The 20139-nt window shown below is 44.0% G+C and overlaps 1 protein-coding gene across 2 annotated transcripts in view; it reads right to left on the bottom strand.

Moving 5' to 3' along the window:
- BCO2 (beta-carotene oxygenase 2) overlaps positions 1 to 18268 on the bottom strand; it is a 66314-nt gene extending 48046 nt beyond the window's left edge. Inside the window, exons 1-2 of one of the 2 annotated variants that reach the window (XM_044282294.1) lie at positions 17903 to 18268; positions 13250 to 13439 (exon numbers count right to left, since the gene is read on the bottom strand). In XM_044282294.1, the coding sequence (XP_044138229.1) occupies positions 13250 to 13439; positions 17903 to 18074 (362 nt within the window). In that variant the 5' untranslated portion in view covers positions 18075 to 18268. Of the gene's footprint in view, positions 1 to 13249; positions 13440 to 17727; positions 17856 to 17902 lie in introns of those variants that run through there. The other variant, XM_044282295.1, reaches the window with a different exon arrangement.
- Positions 18269 to 20139: the final 1871 nt, after the last annotated feature.

The raw sequence follows: 20139 nt of genomic DNA on the forward strand, positions 1-20139 counted from the left end.
ACCCCATTTGGGAATTCTTTTGGGTTAAGAGAACAAAATCTCTCTACCTTGCTGTTCAGTCTGGTAGCAAAGAGATCAATTGAGGAATTACCCCAGAGATTGACCATCTCTGAGAAGACGGAAGGGTTCAGGGACCGGTCCCCCGATAACGACTCAGGAAATCCGCCTGGAAGTTCTCCTGGCCCCTTATGTGGAGTGCAGAAAGATGACTCGCCTTCCCTTCCATATAATGGAACAACCGATCTGCTTACCTCATAAGGGAAATCAATCTCATCCCCCTTGATGGTTTATGTAAGCTACCGCGGACCGATTGCCAGACATTATCTTGACATGTTTTAGATGAATAAAGGATAATTCTGTCTTCAGACCCAGTATTATGACTAGCAGCCATTTCCTGTTTGAGGAGAATGTTCTCTGTATTGGAGACCACTGACCCTGAATCATCTAATCCAAAAAATGAGCTCCCCATCCCCAAGGGCTGGCATCAGTTGTTACCACTAATGGATCAGGGTAACCTCAAGGAATCCCCTGAAAATTTGCAGCTTTGCATGGACACACAATATCTTCTCCTCGGTCAGAAAGACTCTCTGCACCACCGAATCCAGGAGAAGACCCAGAAACACTTGACAAGTCCCTGGCACCATTCTGGACTTTGAGATTTATAATCCATCCTAAATCTTCCAAAATTTATCTCACCATCTAAACTGCCATCACACAATTCTGCTGAGAGCTTGCTAGGATTAGAAAATCGTCCAGATAGGGCAGGAATAGGATGTTTTCCTTTCGTATAAACAAGGCTACTTCTGATACCATCTTTGTAAATATTCTGGGGGCCATAGAGAGGCCAAACGGAAGAGCCTGAAATTGAAGGTGACGAATACTTCCTTCTACAGTCACTGCCACTCTGAGGAACTGTTGATGCACAGGACGAATAGAGATGTGATAATGTGTGTCCTTCAAATCTAGGACCGCCATAAATCATCTGTGATACAGAAGATGAACTGCTGATTTTACTGTCTCCATCTTGAATTTCTTGGAGAAGGTATTTTAGAGGTTTTAAATTTATAATTGTGCGAAAGGAGTTGTCTGTTTTTTTCACTAGAAACAGCGGAGAGTAGAAGCCCTTCCCCTGTTCTGCCACCGGGACTGATATTAACACCCGTTTCCCCTAACAGTTTTACAACTTCCATCTCCATAATTGAAGAACTCTGCGTCTTTGTGACTACACATGAGCTTCCTGACCCAATCTCCTGCCACTTTTTCCCATGCGGGAAGAAAAGACTTTAGTCTTCCTCCCACCGAACGAACTCCTGGCGTCATTGCCGAGATGGCTTTTTAGACTGGCAGGAGGAACCTCCGAACAGGAAGCCCTTTCCCCCCACACCCCTTAGATCTAGGGTTCTGCTTTTTAATGTTAAATTGCCCCCTACTCTGAAATCTAGCTGATGAACGAAAGGGACATCTGGATCTAGAAAAGGGAGTTGAGGAAGCACCAGGAGAAACCCCTGGAAACCTCTTCTTATCCGCAGCCTTTTCTAGGAGGGAATCTAGCTCTGGACTAGGGCTGCAGTAAACAATTATTTTAGTAATCGAGTATTCTATTGATTATTTTTTACGGTTAATCGAGTAATCTAATAAGAAAAAAATAATACTGTTTTCCTTTATAAAAACTCATCAGACCCCCTGCCATCAGTCCCCAACACCCTTTGTTCCCCACTGTGCGATCAGCCCAAGTGCATCAGCTCCACTATCCCCCAGTGCCATCAGCTCTGCCCCCACACAGTGGCCCCAGCTCTGCCCCCACACAGTGGCCCCAGCTCTGCCCCCACACAGTGGCCCCAGCTCTGCCCCCACACAGTGGCCCCAGCTCTGCCCCCACACAGTGGCCCCAGCTCTGCCCCCACACAGTGGCCCCAGCTCTGCCCCCACACAGTGGCCCCAGCTCTGCCCCCACACAGTGGCCCCAGCTCTGCCCCCACACAGTGGCCCCAGCTCTGCCCCCACACAGTGGCCCCAGCTCTGCCCCCACACAGTGGCCCCAGCTCTGCCCCCACACAGTGGCCCCAGCTCTGCCCCCACACAGTGGCCCCAGCTCTGCCATCAGCTCTGCCCCCACGCTCCTCCTGACACCTGGATTGCACAGCGTCACTAGTTTCTATGACGCTGTGCACTCCAGGTGCCTGGCCTTAGTTGCGCCCCACCCCCTCGGTTTCACCAACTTACCTTTCCAGCAGGGGTGCTGCCGACACTCCATCGTTCTGCACTGCTCTGCTCCTGACGTCACACAGTGCGTCAGGTCACGGCGTGCATACGTCAGGAGGTCAGAGCAGCGCAGGACCATGTACGTACTGTGGAGTGTCCGGAGCCCGCCTGCTGGAAAAGTGAGTATTGCAGGCCAGCGGGAGACAACGGAGCGGGAGTAATAGCAAGCGCTTCACTCCCGCTTCATGGTCACATGACACAAACGAATCTTCGATGCAAAAAATTTGCATTGAGGATTTTTTTGTGTCGAATTACTCGATTTAATTGAGTAATCGTTTCAGCCCTACTCTGGACCAAACAAAAACTGACCCTGACAAGGAGTGCTGCACAATCTCTGTTTAGTGACCAAATACCCACTTCTCCAATTCTTTAGCCAAAGAGCTCGGCAGGCAGAATTGGACAAGGAGGAAACCCGTACAACCAGCTTGACCGAATCCACAGGCATCCGCAATGAAATCAGCGGTATTCTGAAGAGTAGGTAAGGAGGCTAAAATCTGCTCGCTTAGACACATCTCTAATTTGATACTCCAACCTCTCTAACCAGATGCTTATGGATCTGGCTGTAACAGTGGCAGCAATATTTGGTCTAAATGTGGGGGCCACAGCCTCCCAGGTGCCTTTTAGACAGGAATCAATTTTGTTATCCAACAGGTCCCTCAAGAATCCCATATCCACAGAGGGGAGAGAAGACCTTTTCGAGATCTTGGGAATGGCGACGTCAATCTTTGGGGCTTTATCCCAAGAAGAAGAAGAAGTTTCTCCCTTAAAGGCATACTTTCTTTTAAACCCTTTAGTAATGAAGGCCTTCTTATCCGGTTTCTTCCATTCTCTGTCAATGAGGCCTAACACACTTTTATGCAACGGGAAACATCTATGTCTCTTCTCCTGAAGGCCCTCAACTACTGAATCAACCACCAATTTATTATCTTTAATATCTTCTAAGTCCAGAGTGTAACTAATAGCCTTTAATAATTTGACAGGGTCTTCAACCAGAAACAACGGTCTACCCTCCATCTCATATTCCAAGGAAGAGGAATCGTCAGCTGAAGAATTCACCTCTGACCCCCAGTCTTCTACTGATCTCTTTTGGCGTTTACATTACTTTAGAGAAACCTTCACTTCCGATCTGATGAGTGATTTTATCATCTTAAAAAACCCGGGTGATTCTCCCGCCACTGTCTTTTCTATACACTGCTGACACGGCTTCTTATCATATGAGTAAGGCTACTTTCACACTAGCGTTCGGGCGGATCCGTTCTGAACAGATCCGCTCATAATAATGCAGACGGAGGCTCCGTTCAGAACGGATCAGTCTGCATTAAAATGGCAAAAAAAAGCTAAGTGTGAAAATAGCCTCGGACGGATCCGTCCAGACTTTCAATGTAAAGTCAATGGGGGACGGATCCGCTTGAAGATTGAGCCACATTGTGGCATCTTCAAACGGATCCGTCCCCATTGACTTACATTGTAAGTCTGGACGGATCCGCACGGATCCGCACGCCTCCGCACGGATCCGCACGCCTCCGCACGGCCAGGCGGACACCCGAACGCTGCAAGCAGCGTTCAGCTGTCCGCCTGTCCGTGCGGAGGCGAGCGGAGCGGAGGCTGAACGCCGCCAGACTGATGCAGTCTGAGCGGATCCGCTCCATTCAGACTGCATCAGGGCTGGACGGCTGCGTTCGGGTCCGCTCGTGAGCCCATTCAAACGGAGCTCACGAGCGGACACCCGAACGCTAGTGTGAAAGTAGCCTAAGATAGGGAATATCTACATAATGCACATTCCTTATTTTTTCTCTTAGCCAAAACTTTCTTAGGTCTTGTCTAGAGAGAAGAAAACCACATTTCAGTATGACGTTAAATGTTAGGCACTTACCCACTCCAAAGCCACCCAGTACCGGCGCCGGGATCTCACCTTCTGCCGGATCAGGTCTCTTTTCTTCCTCCATGGTCTCAGAGCCGTATCACTTGCCTGGCCAAAAAATTTGGGCAGTCACCAAAGTGTAGCCCTGATATGGAGGAACAACAACTCCTCACCTAGAGGATTTTTAACCTGTTAGGGACATAGGCCTGATGTCCTGGTACTTAAGGACACAGGGCGTACCTGTACGTCCTGTGTAGTTCCGATCACTGCCGCCCGGTGATCGGAACAAGGTGCCTGCTCAAATGATTGAGCAGGCACCTTGGGTCAGTGCGTGGGGGGACCCCCCCCCCCCCCGCCGTATCGGTTATCACTGAGAAACCGCAGTTCAATTCAGACCTTATGTTATTTCCCCCAAATAAAGTAAAAAAATAAATAAATTGGTATTGCCGCGTCCGTATCGACCGGCTCTATAAACATATCACATGACCTAACCCCTCAGATAAACACCATAAAAAATAAAAACTGTGCTAAATAAACAATTTTTTTGTCACCTTACATAACAAAAAGTACAACAGTAAGCGATCAAAAAGGCGTATGCCCACCAAAATAGTACCAATCTAACAGTCACCTCATCCCACAAAAAAATTAGCCCCTACCTAACACAATCGCCCCCCAAAAAAAATGGCTCAGAATATGGAGACACTAAAACATAAATTTTTTTGTTTTAAAAAAGCTGTTATTGTGTAAAACTTAAAGGGTTTCTACCATATGTAACTGACTGACACTATCGATGTGCTAGTGTCAGCAGTACATAAGTCTTCTTTGTTCACTTCTGTCTTCGGCCGTTCACCTAAAAAAATGTTCTTTTATCCATATGATAATGAGCCTCTAGGTGCTATGTGGGCGTCGATTCAGCTCCTAGAGGCTCCGTCTACTGACCATTTTCGCCACCCATGTAGTTCTTCTAGCCCGCCCCACAACTCTTCATTGACGTCCGAGTTGCCTGCATCTGTCCAAATGCGGCGCCTGCGCAGTGCGCTTCCGTATTCGGTGCAGGCAGTGAATGCCGCGCTCCTGGTGCCGGCTTCCTCACTGTAACGTAGTCGGTGCAGGCGCAGTGAGGAAGCCGGCTTAAATTTTTTGGACTCCATTTTTCCAGTGTTATGAAGTACAATATGTGACGAAAAAAATATCTCAGAATGGCCTGGATAAGTAAAAGCATTTTAAAGTTATCACCACATAAAGTGACACTGGTCAGATTTGCAAAAAATGGCCGGGTCCTCAAGGTGAAATATGGCTGTGTACTTAAGGAGTTAATGATGTTAGAATTGTGTCGATGTCCCTGACAATAAAATAAATATATATACAGTACAGACCAAAAGTTTGGACACACCTTCTCATTCAAAGAGTTTTCTTTATTTTCATGACTATGAAAATTGTAGATTCACACTGAAGGCATCAAAACTATGAATTAACACATGTGGAATTATATACATAACAAAAAAGTGTGAAACAACTGAAAATATGTCATATTCTAGGTTCTTCAAAGTAGCCACCTTTTGCTTTGATTACTGCTTTGCACACTCTTGGCATTCTCTTGATGAGCTTCAAGAGGTAGTCACCTGAAATGGTCTTCCAACAGTCTTGAAGGAGTTCCCAGAGATGCTTAGCACTTGTTGGCCCTTTTGCCTTCACTCTGCGGTCCAGCTCACCCCAAACCATCTCGATTGGGTTCAGGTCCGGTGACTGTGGAGGCCAGGTCATCTGGCGCAACACCCCATCACTCTCCTTCATGGTCAAATAGCCCTTACACAGCCTGGAGGTGTATTTGGGGTCATTGTCCTGTTGAAAAATAAATGATGGTCCAACTAAACGCAAACCGGATGGAATAGCATGCCGCTGCAAGATGCTGTGGTAGTCATGCTGGTTCAGTATGCCTTCAATTTTGAATCAATCCCCAACAGTGTCACCAGCAATGCATCCCCACACCATCACACCTCCTCCTCCATTCTTCACAGTGGGAACCAGGCATGTAGAGTCCATCTGTTCACCTTTTCTGCGTCGCACAAAGACACGGTGGTTGGAAGCAAAGATCTCAAATTTGAACTCCTCAGACCAAAGCACAGATTTCCACTGGTCTAATGTCCATTCCTTGTGTTCTTTAGCCCAAACAAGTCTCTTCTGCTTGTTGCCTGTCCTTTGCCGTAGTTTTTCGCTAGCAGATATTCTACCATGAAGGCCTGATTCACACAGTCTCCTCTTAACAGTTGTTCTAGAGATGCGTCTGCTGCTAGAACTCTGTGTGGCATTGACCTGGTCCCTAATCTGTTAACCTGCGATTTCTGAGGCTGGTGACTCGGATGAACTTATCCTCTGCAGCAGAGGTGACTCTTGGTCTTCCTTTCCTGGGGCGGTCCGCATGTGAGCCAGTTTCTTTGTAGCGCTTGATGGTTTTGTGACTGCACTTGGGGACACTTTCAAAGTTTTCCCAATTTTTCGGACTGACTGACCTTCATTTCTTAAAGTAATGATGGCCACTCATTTTTCTTTACTTAGCTGCTTTTTTCTTGCAATAATACAAATTCTAACAGTCTATTCAGTAGGACTAACAGCTATCCAGTGTATCCACCTGACTTCTCCACAACGCAGCTGATGGTCCCAACCCCATTTATAAGGCAAGAAATCCCACTTATTAAACCTGACAGGGCACACCTGTGAAGTGAAAACCATTTCAGGTGACTACCTCTTGAAGCTCATCAAGAGAATGCCAAGAGCGTGCAAAGCAGTAATCAAAGCAAAAGGTGGCTACTTTGAAGAACCTAGAATATGACATATTTTCAGTTGTTTCACACTTTTTTGTTATGTATATAATTCCACATGTGTTAATTCATAGTTTTGATGCCTTCAGTGTGAATCTACAATTTTCATAGTCATGAAAATAAAGAAAACTCTTTGAATGAGAAGGTGTGTCCAAACTTTTGGTCTGTACTATATATATATATATATATATATATATATATATATATATATACACACACACACACACACACATACACACTCACCTAAAGAATTATTAGGAACACCTGTTCTATTTCTCATTAATGCGATTATCTAGTCAACCAATCACATGGCAGTTGCTTCAGTGCATGTAGGGTTGTGGTCCTGGTCAAGACAATCTCCTGAACTCCAAACTGAATGTCAGAATGGGAAAGAAAGGTGATTTAAGCAATTTTGAGCGTGGCATGGTTGTTGGTGCCAGACGGGCTGGTCTGAGTATTTCACAATCTGCTCAGTTACTGGGATTTTCACGTACAACCATTTCTAGGGTTTTCAAAGAATGGTGTGAAAAGGGAAAAACATCCAGTATGTGGCAGTCCTGTGGGCGAAAATGCCTTCTTGATGCTAGAGGTCAGAGGAGAATGGGCCGACTGATTCAAGCTGATAGAAGAGCAACATTGACTGAAATAACCACTCGTTACAACCGAGGTATGCAGCAAAGCATTTGTGAAGCCACAACACGCACAACCTTGAGGCGGATGGGCTACAACAGCAGAAGACCCCACCGGGTACCACTCATCTCCACTACAAATAGGAAAAAGAGGCTACAATTTGCATGAGTCCACCAAAATTGGACTGTTGAAGACTGGAAAAATGTTGCCTGGTCTGATGAGTCTCGATTTCTGTTGAGACATTCAAATGGTAGAGTCCGAATTTGGCGTAAACAGAATGAGAACATGTATCCATCATGCCTTGTTACCACGGTGCAGGCTGGTGGTGGTGGTGTAATGGTGTGGGGGATGTTTTCTGGGCACACTTTAGGCCCCTTAGTGCCAATTGTCCATCGTTTAAATGCCACGGGCTACCTGAGCATTGTTTCTGTCCATCCCTTCATGACCACCATGTACCCATCCTCTGATGGCTACTTCCAGCAGGATAATGCACCATGTCACAAAGCTCGAATCATTTCAAATTGGTTTCTTGAACATGACAATGAGTTCACTGTACTAAAATGGCCCCCACAGTCACCAGATCTCAACCCAATAGAGCATCTTTGGGATGTGGTGGAACGGGAGCTTCGTGCCCTGGATGTGCATCCCTCAAATCTCCATCAACTGCAAGATGCTATCCTATCAATATGGGTCAACATTTCTAAAGAATGCCATCAGCGCCTTGTTGAATCAATGCCACATAGAATTAAAGCAGTTCTGAAGGCAAAAGGGGGTCCAACACCGTATTAGTATGGTGTTCCTAATAATTCTTTAGGTGAGTGTATATACACACACACACACACACACACACACACACACTTTTCACCCATGTGGAAGGAAAGCGATGTTTCAGCTCAACAGTAGAGCCGAAACGTTGCTCGGTTTTTATTTAAATTTTTTTGTATTTTGGAACTGTGCTGGTCTTTTTGGGCATTGCACCCGTGCTTTCTTTGGACGGTGCTGTATATATACACACACACATTATACACACATACATACACACTAGCTGACAAGCTGAAGGACCCGGCTTCGCTTGGGTATATTTAATCTATTTCATTTAATGTTTGTGTCGTTAAAAGATATCAACACTATCCACTATAACAGTGACATCTACAGCACCCCGCCCCCAAAATAGAGACCTCCACAGCCCCCCACCCCTTAACACTGACCCCCTCACAGTGCTTCCTCCCTTTAAAATTGGACCTCAACAGCAGCCCACTCCCTTAACTTTGACCTTTACAGCAGCTTTCCCTTTTAAGTGACTTTCACAGCATACCACCCCCTTGACAGTGACCTCCACAGGGGCCCGCCCCCTTAACAGTGGCCTTTAATAGATCGAGGGCGTGTTCTTTTGAACAGCTCACTCTAAGACAGCAGCACTGTACTGTCTCAGTGTGAGCTACAGGGAGAAAGTCACCCTCCATCCCACCTCTACAGCTGACAGAAGTAGATTTTTACCTTCATTTTTTCAATCCCTGTCGGCTGAGGCGTGGAGGGGGCGTGGCCTAACCAGATCAGGGCGTGGCTTTGCTTGACCTAAAGGCTGATTTTTTTACTTCATTTTTTCATTCATAGTCGGCTGAGGAGTGGAAGGGGGCGAGGCCTAACCGGAAAGGGCACTGTGCTGTCCGAGTGTAAGCTGCAGGGAGAAAGCCCTCCCTCTCACCCCTGCAGCTGACAGAAATTGATTTTTACCTTCATTTTTTTAATCCCAGTCGGCTCAGGAGTGGGCGTGGCCTAACCAGATCAGGGGCATGGCCAAGTGGGACCTGGGGGCGGGGTTTCAAGTATTTTGAGGGTGGAGGCATTGTGGCAGGGGGCGTGTCTGGGCTCCTTACTGGCTAATTTGCATACCAAAATAAAACCTTTGAAACATCTTCAAATAAGGTACTAAGTGCTATTAGGCCATGGCTTTACTTCAATAGTGATTATCCTGGTGACAGATTTCCTTTAAAGCTCACCTACAACAGTGAAGAAAAATGGCTGGGTTGTTATGGAAACCTGGAGTAAAACTGTACGTGGAGGCTGGAGGGCCTGAAAGCTTCTATTGGCTGAGGCATTTTTTGGGAATATCTCCGGAACAGTATTTCCTAGAGAGCTGAGACCTGGTCTAAAACCTTCCCTGACACCTGATGTACCTGTGTGCCGAATTTCGTAATTGTAAATGCGACGGTACGATTCCTTTAGCAGAAATACATACATACACTCAGCTTTATATATTAGATATATGTATCCATATACTGTACATGCATGCAAAGAGGACAGGAGGAGTATACAGCAAATCCCAGATGATTGAATGCGAGCGCCGAAACCACACAGTCATCTCCTGGCCTTTCACTTCCTTTTATCTGCTACCTCTTCCCCCGCGTGTGGAACGCAAATCCGGCCTCATGACCGGAAGTTACGTCCACCTCTCGTGCGGTTTCCTCCTGTGGACCGCATGCAAGGCAAATCGGCGCTCGGACGACTCAACACATGTTCAGTCCTGGCAGCATGCAGCGGAATACAATACCCCCCGAGGCCGTTTCCATTTCATTGTGCTCCATCGTGGCCTCACTCTTATTGAGGAGCGCACATGCATCTGCCGCAAAAGCCAGATGCAAGCCCTGGACCACCACCGGCTCCCAGGGTACTGCCTAGCCCAACATATGGGCTATAGACCCCAGCAGGTATGTGCCACATAGCCCTCCAGAGCATCTCTGGGACTTCCAAGCTCAAGAACCTGAAAGAAAACTACAGGTCTCCCACTCCAGGGACAGGAAACCACTGAGGTGGGAAAGAGGCTCCACCTTTTTATTCTGCAGGTTTCCTGTCAAGTTCTTACCCATAGCTTGGAAGTCCCAGATCCTATCTCTCTGTGGTGCTATCGTGAGGGAAGGGAAAAAATGGATCAAGCCAGTAAAGGAAGCAATATGGACAATCAGAATACATTAGTTATCTGTATGATAAATGTCATTTGCCGAAGTGAGACAACCCCTTTAACCATTTCAACCCCCCTAGCTGAAACACCCTTAATGACCAGGCCACTTTTTACACTTCTGCACTACACTACTTTCCCCGTTTATTGCTCGGTCATGCAACTTACCACCCAAATGAATTTTACCTCCTTTTCTTCTCACTAATAGAGCTTCCATTTGGTGGTATTTCATTGCTTATGACATTTTTACTTTTTTGTTATTAATCGAAATTTAACGATTTTTTTGCAAAAAAATGACATTTTTCACTTTTAGTTGAAAAATTTTGGAAAAAAAAACATCCATATATAAATTTTTCGCTAAATTTATTGTTCTACATGTCTTTGATTAAAAAAATATGTTTGGGCAAAAAAAATAAAAATGGTTTGGGTAAAAGTTATAGCGTTTACAAACTATGGTACAAAAATGTGAATTTACGCTTTTTGAAGCAGCTCTGACTTTCTGAGCACCTGTCATGTTTCCTGAGGTTCTACAATGCCCAGACAGTACAAACACCCCACAAATGACCCCATTTCGGAAAGTAGACACCCTAAGGTATTCGCTGATGGGCATAGTGAGTTCATAGAACTTTTTATTTTTTGTCACAAATTAGCGGAAAATTATGATTTATTTTAATATTTTTTTTTTTTCTTACAAAGTCTCATATTGCACTAACTTGTGACAAAAAATAAAAAACTTCCATGAACTCACTATGCCCATCAGAAAATACCTTGGGGTGTCTTCTTTCCAAAATGGGGTCACTTGTGGGGTAGTTATACTGCCCTGGCATTTTAGGGGGCCCAGATGCGTGAGAAGAAGTTTGAAATCAAAATCTGTAAAAAATGACCGGTGAAATCCGAAAGGTGCTCTTTGGAATGTGTGCCCCTTTGCCCACCTAGGCTGCAAAAAAGTGTCACACATCTGGTATTGCCGTACTCAGGAGAAGTTGGGGAATGTGTTTTAGGGTGTCATTTTACATATACCCATGCTGGGTGAGAGAAATATCTTGGCAAAAGACAACATTTCCCATTTTTTATACATAGTTGGCATTTGACCAAGATATTTATCATGGGTATATGTAAAATGACACCCAAAAACACATTCCCCAACTTCTCCTGAGTACGGTGATACCACATGTGTGACACTTTTTTGCAGCCAAGGTGGGCAAAGGGGCACACATTCCAAAGAGCACCTTTCTGATTTCACAGGCCATTTTTTTTTTTTTACACATTTTGATTGCAAACTACTTCTCACACATATGGGCCCCTAAAATGCCAGGGCAGTATAACTACCCCACAAGTGACCCCATTTTGGAAAAAAGACACCCCAAGGTATTCCGTGAGGGGCATGGCGAGTTCCTAGAATTTTTTATTTTTTGTCACAAGTTAGTGGAATATGAGACTTTGTAAGAAAAAAAAAAGAAAAAATAATAATCATTTTCCGCTAACTTGTGACAAAAAATAAAAAATTCTAGGAACTCGCCATGCCCCTCACGGAATACCTTGGGGTGTCTTTTTTCCAAAATGGGGTCACTTGTGGGGTAGTTATACAGCCCTGGCATTTTAGGGGCCCATATGCGTGAGAAGTAGTTTGCAATCAAAATGTGTAAAAAAAATGGCCTGTGAAATCAGAAAGGTGCTCTTTGGAATGTGTGCCCCTTTGCCCACCTTGGCTGCAAAAAAGTGTCACACATGTGGTATCGCCGTACTCAGGAGAAGTTAGGGAATGTGTTTTGGGGTGTCATTTTACATATACCCATGCTGGGTGAGATAAATATCTTACATATGTGACACTTTTTTGCAGCCTAGATGTGCAAAGCGGCCCAAATTCCTTTTAGGAGGGCATTTTTAGACATTTGGATCCCAGACTTCTTCTCAAGCTTTAGGGCCCCTAAAAAGCCAGGGCAGTATAAATACCCCACAGGTGACCCCATTTTGGAAAGAAGACACCCCAAGGTATTCAATGAGGGGCATGGAGAGTTCATAGAATTTTTTTTTTTGGCACAAGTTAGCGGAAATTGATTTTTTATTTTTTTTTCTCAGTCTCCCTTTCCGCTAACTTGGGACAAAAATTTAAATCTTTCATGGACTCAATATGCCCCTCATGGAATACCTTGGGGTGTCTTCTTTCCGAAATGGGGTCACATGCGGGGTATTTATACTGCCCTGGCATTTTAGGGGCCCTAAAGCGTGAGAAGAAGTCTGGAATATAAATATCTAAAAAAATGTATGCATTTGGATTCCGTGAGGGGTATGGTGAGTTCATGTAAGATTTTATTTTTTGACACAAGTTAGTGGAATATGAGACTTTGTAAGAAAAAATTAAAATTAAAATTTCCGCTAACTTGGGCCAAAAAAATGTCTGAATGGAGCCTTACAGGGGGGGTGATCAATGACAGGGGGGTGATCAGGGAGTCTATATGGGGTGATCATGGGTTCATAAGGGGTTAATAATTGACAGGGGGGGGTGTAGTGTAGTGTAGTGGTGTTTGGTGGTACTTTACTGAGCTACCTGTGTCCTCTGGTGGTCGATCCAAGCAAAAGGGGCCACCAGAGGACCAGGTAGCAGGTATATTAGACACTGTTATCAAAACAGCGTCTAATATACCTGTTAGGGGTTAAAAATGCAAAAAAAAAAAATTATATCCGGATCCGTCATACATAGCTAAACATGTATTGTCTTACTTGTCATTGCCGAATTCAAACTGGCCCGGCCCATTTCTCAGCAGGCTCCCTCTGATCCATTTCGGGATGGTCCCTGTGACTTTGGTTGGTATGGGCTGTGGAGTTTCTTGCACAGTTTGGAAGAGAGGAGCAAGACATTCCACTCCTGCCTGAGAGGATAAGCTTGTTCCTTGGCACAACTTTTTTATAACTGAAATAATACAAAATATTGTATTATAAAAAATAAAAAAAAACACACACACACACACATATAAAAAAGCACATATCCATTTACCCTTCTCCTGTCCTACACAAAAGTATCCTTAAACCAGCATCTGATGATCCACAAAGCCCAGCACAAAACTGTAAGGTCAAGTGGAAATTCAAAGACCAGAAGTGAGAGCTTGTGGGAGTTCAGGTGCTGAGACCCACCCAATGCTAGAATGAAGGGCTTTGGTGCTCTATTGGGTTTTATCCCCATCAGATCTTTTTGGAGCTCTCCAAGGACCCCACATTCGGAAGACCACCATAACCCCTTTGTTCTTGGGGTCTCCACCTGGAGCACTTCCCACATAACTATTCCATGCAAGAAGCCTTTTAAAACTACTTAGGGACCAGCAGTTTTGGACCTTGGTGACCAAGCACATTTTTTTTCTTAATTTGTTGCATTTCAAGAGCGCTAACATTTTTCTATTTTTCTGTTTATTTAGCTGAATGAGGGCTTGCTTTTATTGTAGGACAAGTTGTAGTTTTTAGTGGCGCCATTTTGAGGGACACATACCTTTCTGGGGGGGGAGCAGGAACACCACCATTGTCTTTTTAATTTAGCAAAATTCACTTTGCGGCATAAATAAAATAACTGCACTGTCTGGGTCAGTATAATGACAGCGATACCAAGTACATGTAGTTTTTATTTTAAAGTTTTACAACTTTTTAAAAATGTTTTTACATCACTGCATCCCATACTTTTTTCATTTTTCTTTCAACAGAGCCGTCTGAGGGCATCACTTTTGTGGGACAACTTGTAGTTTTTATTAGTATCATTTTCAGGTACTTATGACTTTTTGATTGCTTTTTGCTCCATTTTTTTGTTGGGGGATAAGCAAAAAACAGCAGTCCTGGCATTGTTTTTTTTATGGCGTTTACAGTGCGGAATAAATTACCGTACATGATAATTGTAAAAAAAAAAAAGAAACATAAGTACATCCAGTTCCCACATGGGATGGGTGGGGATGCCGCTTTTATAATAGGGGAGTGGGAACCTGGCTTCTCCATATTTTTTATAAGCATTAACCCCTTCATAACCCCTAGTATGTCACATGGTTGGGTCTTTAAAAATGGCGCCTGCTCCGGAAGAGAGTGAGCGTCATAGCTACTGGGTGCCTGCTATTTCATAGAGCAGACGCCCGTGACTAATGTCAGCGGTAACGTCCCCTTTCCGCAAAATAAAAATAAACAAAAAAAACAACATCATGGGCATTACCACAAGTGAAAACGACCATAGTAATAAAATAAAAAAAAAAAAAAAAAAAACCTTATCACATACAGTTAATGGGGCGATATATAAAACTGATTCGCCATTTTATCATTACTTTACCCCCTTTAAGAATTCATGTAAACCCTTTTTAAACCCTCCACGTCCAGAGCTAGTCTATTCCACAGTGAAGAAGCCCTGACTCTTCTGGAGACTAACTTTTTCTTCTCCGGTCAGAGGCAGTGCCGCCTTGTCTTTTGAGGGGATCTCACATGGAACAGTTTTTCACCGTATTATTTTGTATGGCCGATTTATATATTTGTTTAGGTTAATCACGTTCCACCTTAGGGTACTTTCCCACTAGCGTTTTTCTTTTCCGGCATAGAGTTCCGTCCTAGGGGCTCAATACCGGAAAATAACCGATTAGTTTTCTCCCCATGCATTCTAAATGGAGAGCAATCCGTTCAGGATGCATCAGGACGTCTTCAGTTCAGTCTTTTTGACTGTTCAGGACGGAGATAATACCGCAGCATGCTACGATTTTATCTCCGGCCAAAAAAAAACTGAACACTTGTCTGAATGCAGCATTTTTATCCCATAGGAATAAAATAAAATCGAAACTGATCCATTTGTCCGTATGACAAACCGACAGACAGATCCGTTCTTGCAATAAGTTGGCACGCGTTTTGCCGGATCAGAACTGCCTGCCGGATTCCTCTGCTGCAAGTGTGAATATACCCTTAGACGTCTCTTCTCAAGACTAAATAAATGTAACTCTTTTCATCTTTCCTCATAACTAAAGGCACATTTACACGTGCCCAGCGAGCAGACAATTATCGGAAGTGAAGCGTTCCTTCCTGCTCGTCAGTGGATGGGCTGTACTTCCACGTCTGCTGCGATCGCTTGTCCTCATACACATTCATGGTTTCTGGGCAGCGGACCCCTGTTTATGCAGCACGACCCAATGAGCAAGAGTTTTGCTCGTATATGGGGTGATCTGCGGCAACTTTACACGGGTCAATTATTAGGAGTGAGCGTTGGACATTTGTTCCTGATAATCTACCGGACAAGTGAACCTTTGGGGGCATTTTTTCATGATTGCATTTTATTCATTTCAGGCTAAAAATATTTTTTACAATTTTGCTTTTTTTTTAGAAACGCCCAGCCGTTTCTGAGATACAAGGGTTAAAAACAAACAAAAATAAAAAAAAACAAATCAGTCTGTTTGCAAGTGTCAATTTGTTTTCTTTGAATCCCCTCAGCTGACTGCTCATGTAGAGCTCTTATCAGTTTGATAAGAATTGAGCTATAATGAGGTGTTTATGAGATAAGAAAAAGCCTTAAATAAGTGTTTATGAGGTCAGGAGACTGGAGTTCTACATGAGCAGTCAGCTGAGGGGATTCAAAGAAAACAAAGTAACAGCTTGCAAACAGACTGATTTATTTTTAAACAATGTATCTTAGAAACGGTTAAACATTTTTTATAAAGACCCAATTGAAAATAATTTTTTTTTTTATATATTTATATTTTTAGCCCAAAATTAGTAAAATGTGATCATGAAAAAAAATAAATAATAATATGTCCCTGGAGTTTAACATTGCCTTTAAGACCCTCCATGCCCCTTATCAGTTTAGTCGCTGTTTTTAGTTGCAGGGAATCTTTTCTATAAGCTGGAGCCCAGAACGGAACTGCACATTTATTACAAGTGTCACATATAAACTGTTCTAGAAAGAAATGTCTGCACCACAATAAAACAAAGCACAAGTAAAGCAAAGCACATAAAGGCAGCAAAACTGCCAGCGACTGAGTACGTGTCATTACAATGACGAGGAATGTGAACTGGAAGTATCGGGGAACGTGTTCTTTTTATTGGGGTTATTTTTTACTTTCATTGTGATTGGATTATAAAGAATTAACCTCCAGCAAAATATAACCCTAAAATCTCAATACTTTATTTTTTTTTTAACTTAATTAAATAAAGTATTGAGATTTTAGGGTTATATTTTGCTGGAGGTTGGTACTTTGATAATTAACCCAGGTAGATCTAAGTATCTGCCAAATAGCTGGATTTCTTGATGATAAAGTATTGGTTTTGAAGCTAAAAAAAAATAAAAATAATCATAAATATCACATAAGGCGAAATTCACACTTGCGTTGTTGTTTTCCGGTATTGAGAGCCGGTAGAGGATCTTAAGATTGGAAAAGAAACGCTTCCGTTTAGTCCTCAGGCATTGTGAATGAAAAGAGATCCGTTCAGGATGCACCAGGACGTCTTCCGTTCCGACAGTAATCCGTTTTGTGACCGTGCAGGCTGCAGTTTTGCGTCCGGTCATAAAAAAAAAATTTAAAAAAAAAAACCCAGATCTGTCAGTGAAAACAATGTAAGTCAATGGAGCCTAAAAAAACGGATCCGTCACCCATTGACTTTTAATGTATGTAGTGACGGATCCATATTTTTTTTTTTTGTCACACATCCACATCCTAACGGAACGGAAGCATCCTGATGTGCAAAATCAAAACTGATCCATTCAATTCCGGATCTAAATAAGGGAATTCACAACGCAAAACTGCAACAGCGCATCATCATATGAGATTCCCATAGGACCCAATGGAGAAACACAAAGTATATGGGAGCAGTCACACCTCTGTGTTTATTTTGGGGTCCGCGGATCTGCAAACTATGGATGCTGTACGTGAGATGTCCGCATTTTGCTGCGGATCCGTTGACTTCAATCGTGTAAATGCACCCCGATACGTATATTACTTGTGATTTGGCATTACGATCTACGTCTTAAAGGGGTTGTCACAGAATGCCCTTTGTCACAGATGTAAAGAATTGATAACTCACCGCTCCCGCCTCTGGACTTCCCGGCCTCTCTTGGTACAGAAACGTGTAGCCCAGTAGTACTACCAGGTGGCACCACTGCCAGACCTAGTACATGGGCACATAACTAGTGGCAGTGCCATAGATGGCTCATAAAGCAATGGCATGGAAGCTGCGTACACACAGAGAGCTGCTGTTACCTATAGCACTCATGGCTGAGGTTATGCTGAGCCTTGTAGTTCCGCGGTTGCACTAGCCTCGCTTTCAGGGGGGGCGCCACTTGTGTAACACACAGAGTACTGCCATGTATAAATACCCTGGCACAGAAGCGTCACAACAGCGGGCGGGCATAGAAAACATAGTAGTACCAGTTACCTGACACCCGCAGTGCCCGACCAGTCCTGCCCAGCGCCCGCATCTTCCTGGCTCTGGAACAACAGCGGAGGCCCCTCAGGCTCGCCGTTTGATTGGCTCCCGTGGCTGTCAATCGATTCTTTCTCTCTGCTGATTGGCGGGTGGACTTGGTGGGTGTTCCCTTATAAGGCATAAGGCAAAGTCATGTAAGGCGAAGTTCACACCGCGCAAAACAAGTAACGGGGAGAGGAGCTGAACCCCGCGCTCCCCGACCGGAGCATGGCGGGAGGAGAGGGGACCCGTCCGCTGACGTGTCCGTATCCCCGGGAGGGATAGACGAGGGTTTTACCTCAGGGACTGCTGGGTGGTGGCCACAGGTGGGGGCTGTTCACATCTCGCTGTGCGTCAGCGGATAGGTTTGTAAACGGGAGACCCATAGACAGGGCAGAAAGTAGTGCATGCTTTTGACTCCATTATTTTATATATATACAGTACAGACCAAAAGTTTGGACACACCTTCTCATTCAAAGAGTTTTCTTTATTTTCATGACTGAAAATTGTAGATTCACACTGAAGGCATCAAAACTATGAATTAACACATGTGGAATTATATACATAACAAAAAAGTGTGAAACAACTGAAAATATGTCATATTCTAGGTTCTTCAAAGTAGCCACCTTTTGCTTTGATTACTGCTTTGCACACTCTTGGCATTTACTTGATGAGCTTCAAGAGGTAGTCACCTGAAATGGTTTTCACTTCACAGGTGTGCCCTGTCAGGTTTAATAAGTGGGATTTCTTGCCTTATAAATGGGGTTGGGACCATCAGTTGCGTTGTGGAGAAGTCAGGTGGATACACAGCTGATAGTCCTACTGAATAGACTGTTAGCTGCTTTTTTCTTGCCATAATACAAATTCTAAGTAAAGAAAAACGAGTGGCCATCATTACTTTAAGAAATGAAGGTCAGTCAGTCCGAAAAATTGGGAAAACTTTGAAAGTGTCCCCAAGTGCAGTCACAAAAACCATCAAGTGCTACAAAGAAACTGGCTCACATGCGGACCGCCCCAGGAAAGGAAGACCAAGAGTCACCTCTGCTGCGGAGAATAAGTTAATCCGAGTCACCAGCCTCAGAAATCGCAGGTTAACAGCAGCTCAGATTAGAGACCAGGTCAATGCCACACAGAGTTCTAGCAGCAGACACATCTCTAGAACAACTGTTAAGAGGAGACTGTGTGAATCAGGCCTTCATGGTAGAATATCTGCTAGGAAACCACTGCTAAGGACAGGCAACAAGCAGAAGAGACTTGTTTGGGCTAAAGAACACAAGGAATGGACATTAGACCAGTGGAAATCTGTGCTTTGGTCTGATGAGTCCAAAATTGAGATCTTTGGTTCCAACCACCGTGTTTTTGCGCGACACAGAAAAGGTGAACGGATGGATTCTACATGCCTGGTTGCCACCGTGAAGCATGGAGGAGGAGGTGTGATGGTGTGGGGGTGCTTTGCTGGTGACACTGTTGGGGATTTATTCAAAATTGAAGGCATACTGAACCAGCATGGCTACCACAGCATCTTGCAGCGGCATGCTATTCCATCCGGTTTGCGTTTAGTTGGGCCATCATTTATTTTTCAACAGGACAATGACCCCAAACACACCTCCAGGCTGTGTAAGGGCTATTTGACCATGAAGGAGAGTGATGGGGTGATGCGCCAGATGACCTGACCTCCATAGTCACCGGACCTGAACCCAATCAAGATGGTTTGGGGTGAGCTGGACCGCAGAGTAAAGGCAAAAGGGCCAACAAGTGCTTAAGCATCTCTGGGAACTCCTTCAAGACTGTTGGAAGACCATTTCAGGTGACTACCTCTTGAAACTCACCAAGAGAATGCCAAGAGTGTGCAAAGCAGTAATCAAAGCAAAAAGTGGCTACTTTGAAGAACCTAGAATATGACATATTTTCAGTTGTTTCACACTTTTTTGTTATGTATATAATTCCACATGTGTTAATGAAAATAAAGAAAACTCTTTGAATGAGAAGGTGTGTGCAAACTTTTGGTCTGTACTGTGTGTATGTGTGTGTGTATATATATATAATTAATTTTTTGTTGGGGGGGGGCTGGATTCACGTTTGTCATACGTTTAACGTGCACAAAAAACATATGTTAACCGATGTCTCAGACGGATGCCATTCTGTGAGATCCATCCCCATAGAGTTCCATTGTAAAAAAAAAAAAAAGTTAACCTATAATTTTTCCT

The sequence above is a fragment of the Bufo gargarizans genome, chromosome 2, assembly GCF_014858855.1.
Source record: "Bufo gargarizans isolate SCDJY-AF-19 chromosome 2, ASM1485885v1, whole genome shotgun sequence".
NCBI lineage: Eukaryota > Metazoa > Chordata > Amphibia > Anura > Bufonidae > Bufo > Bufo gargarizans.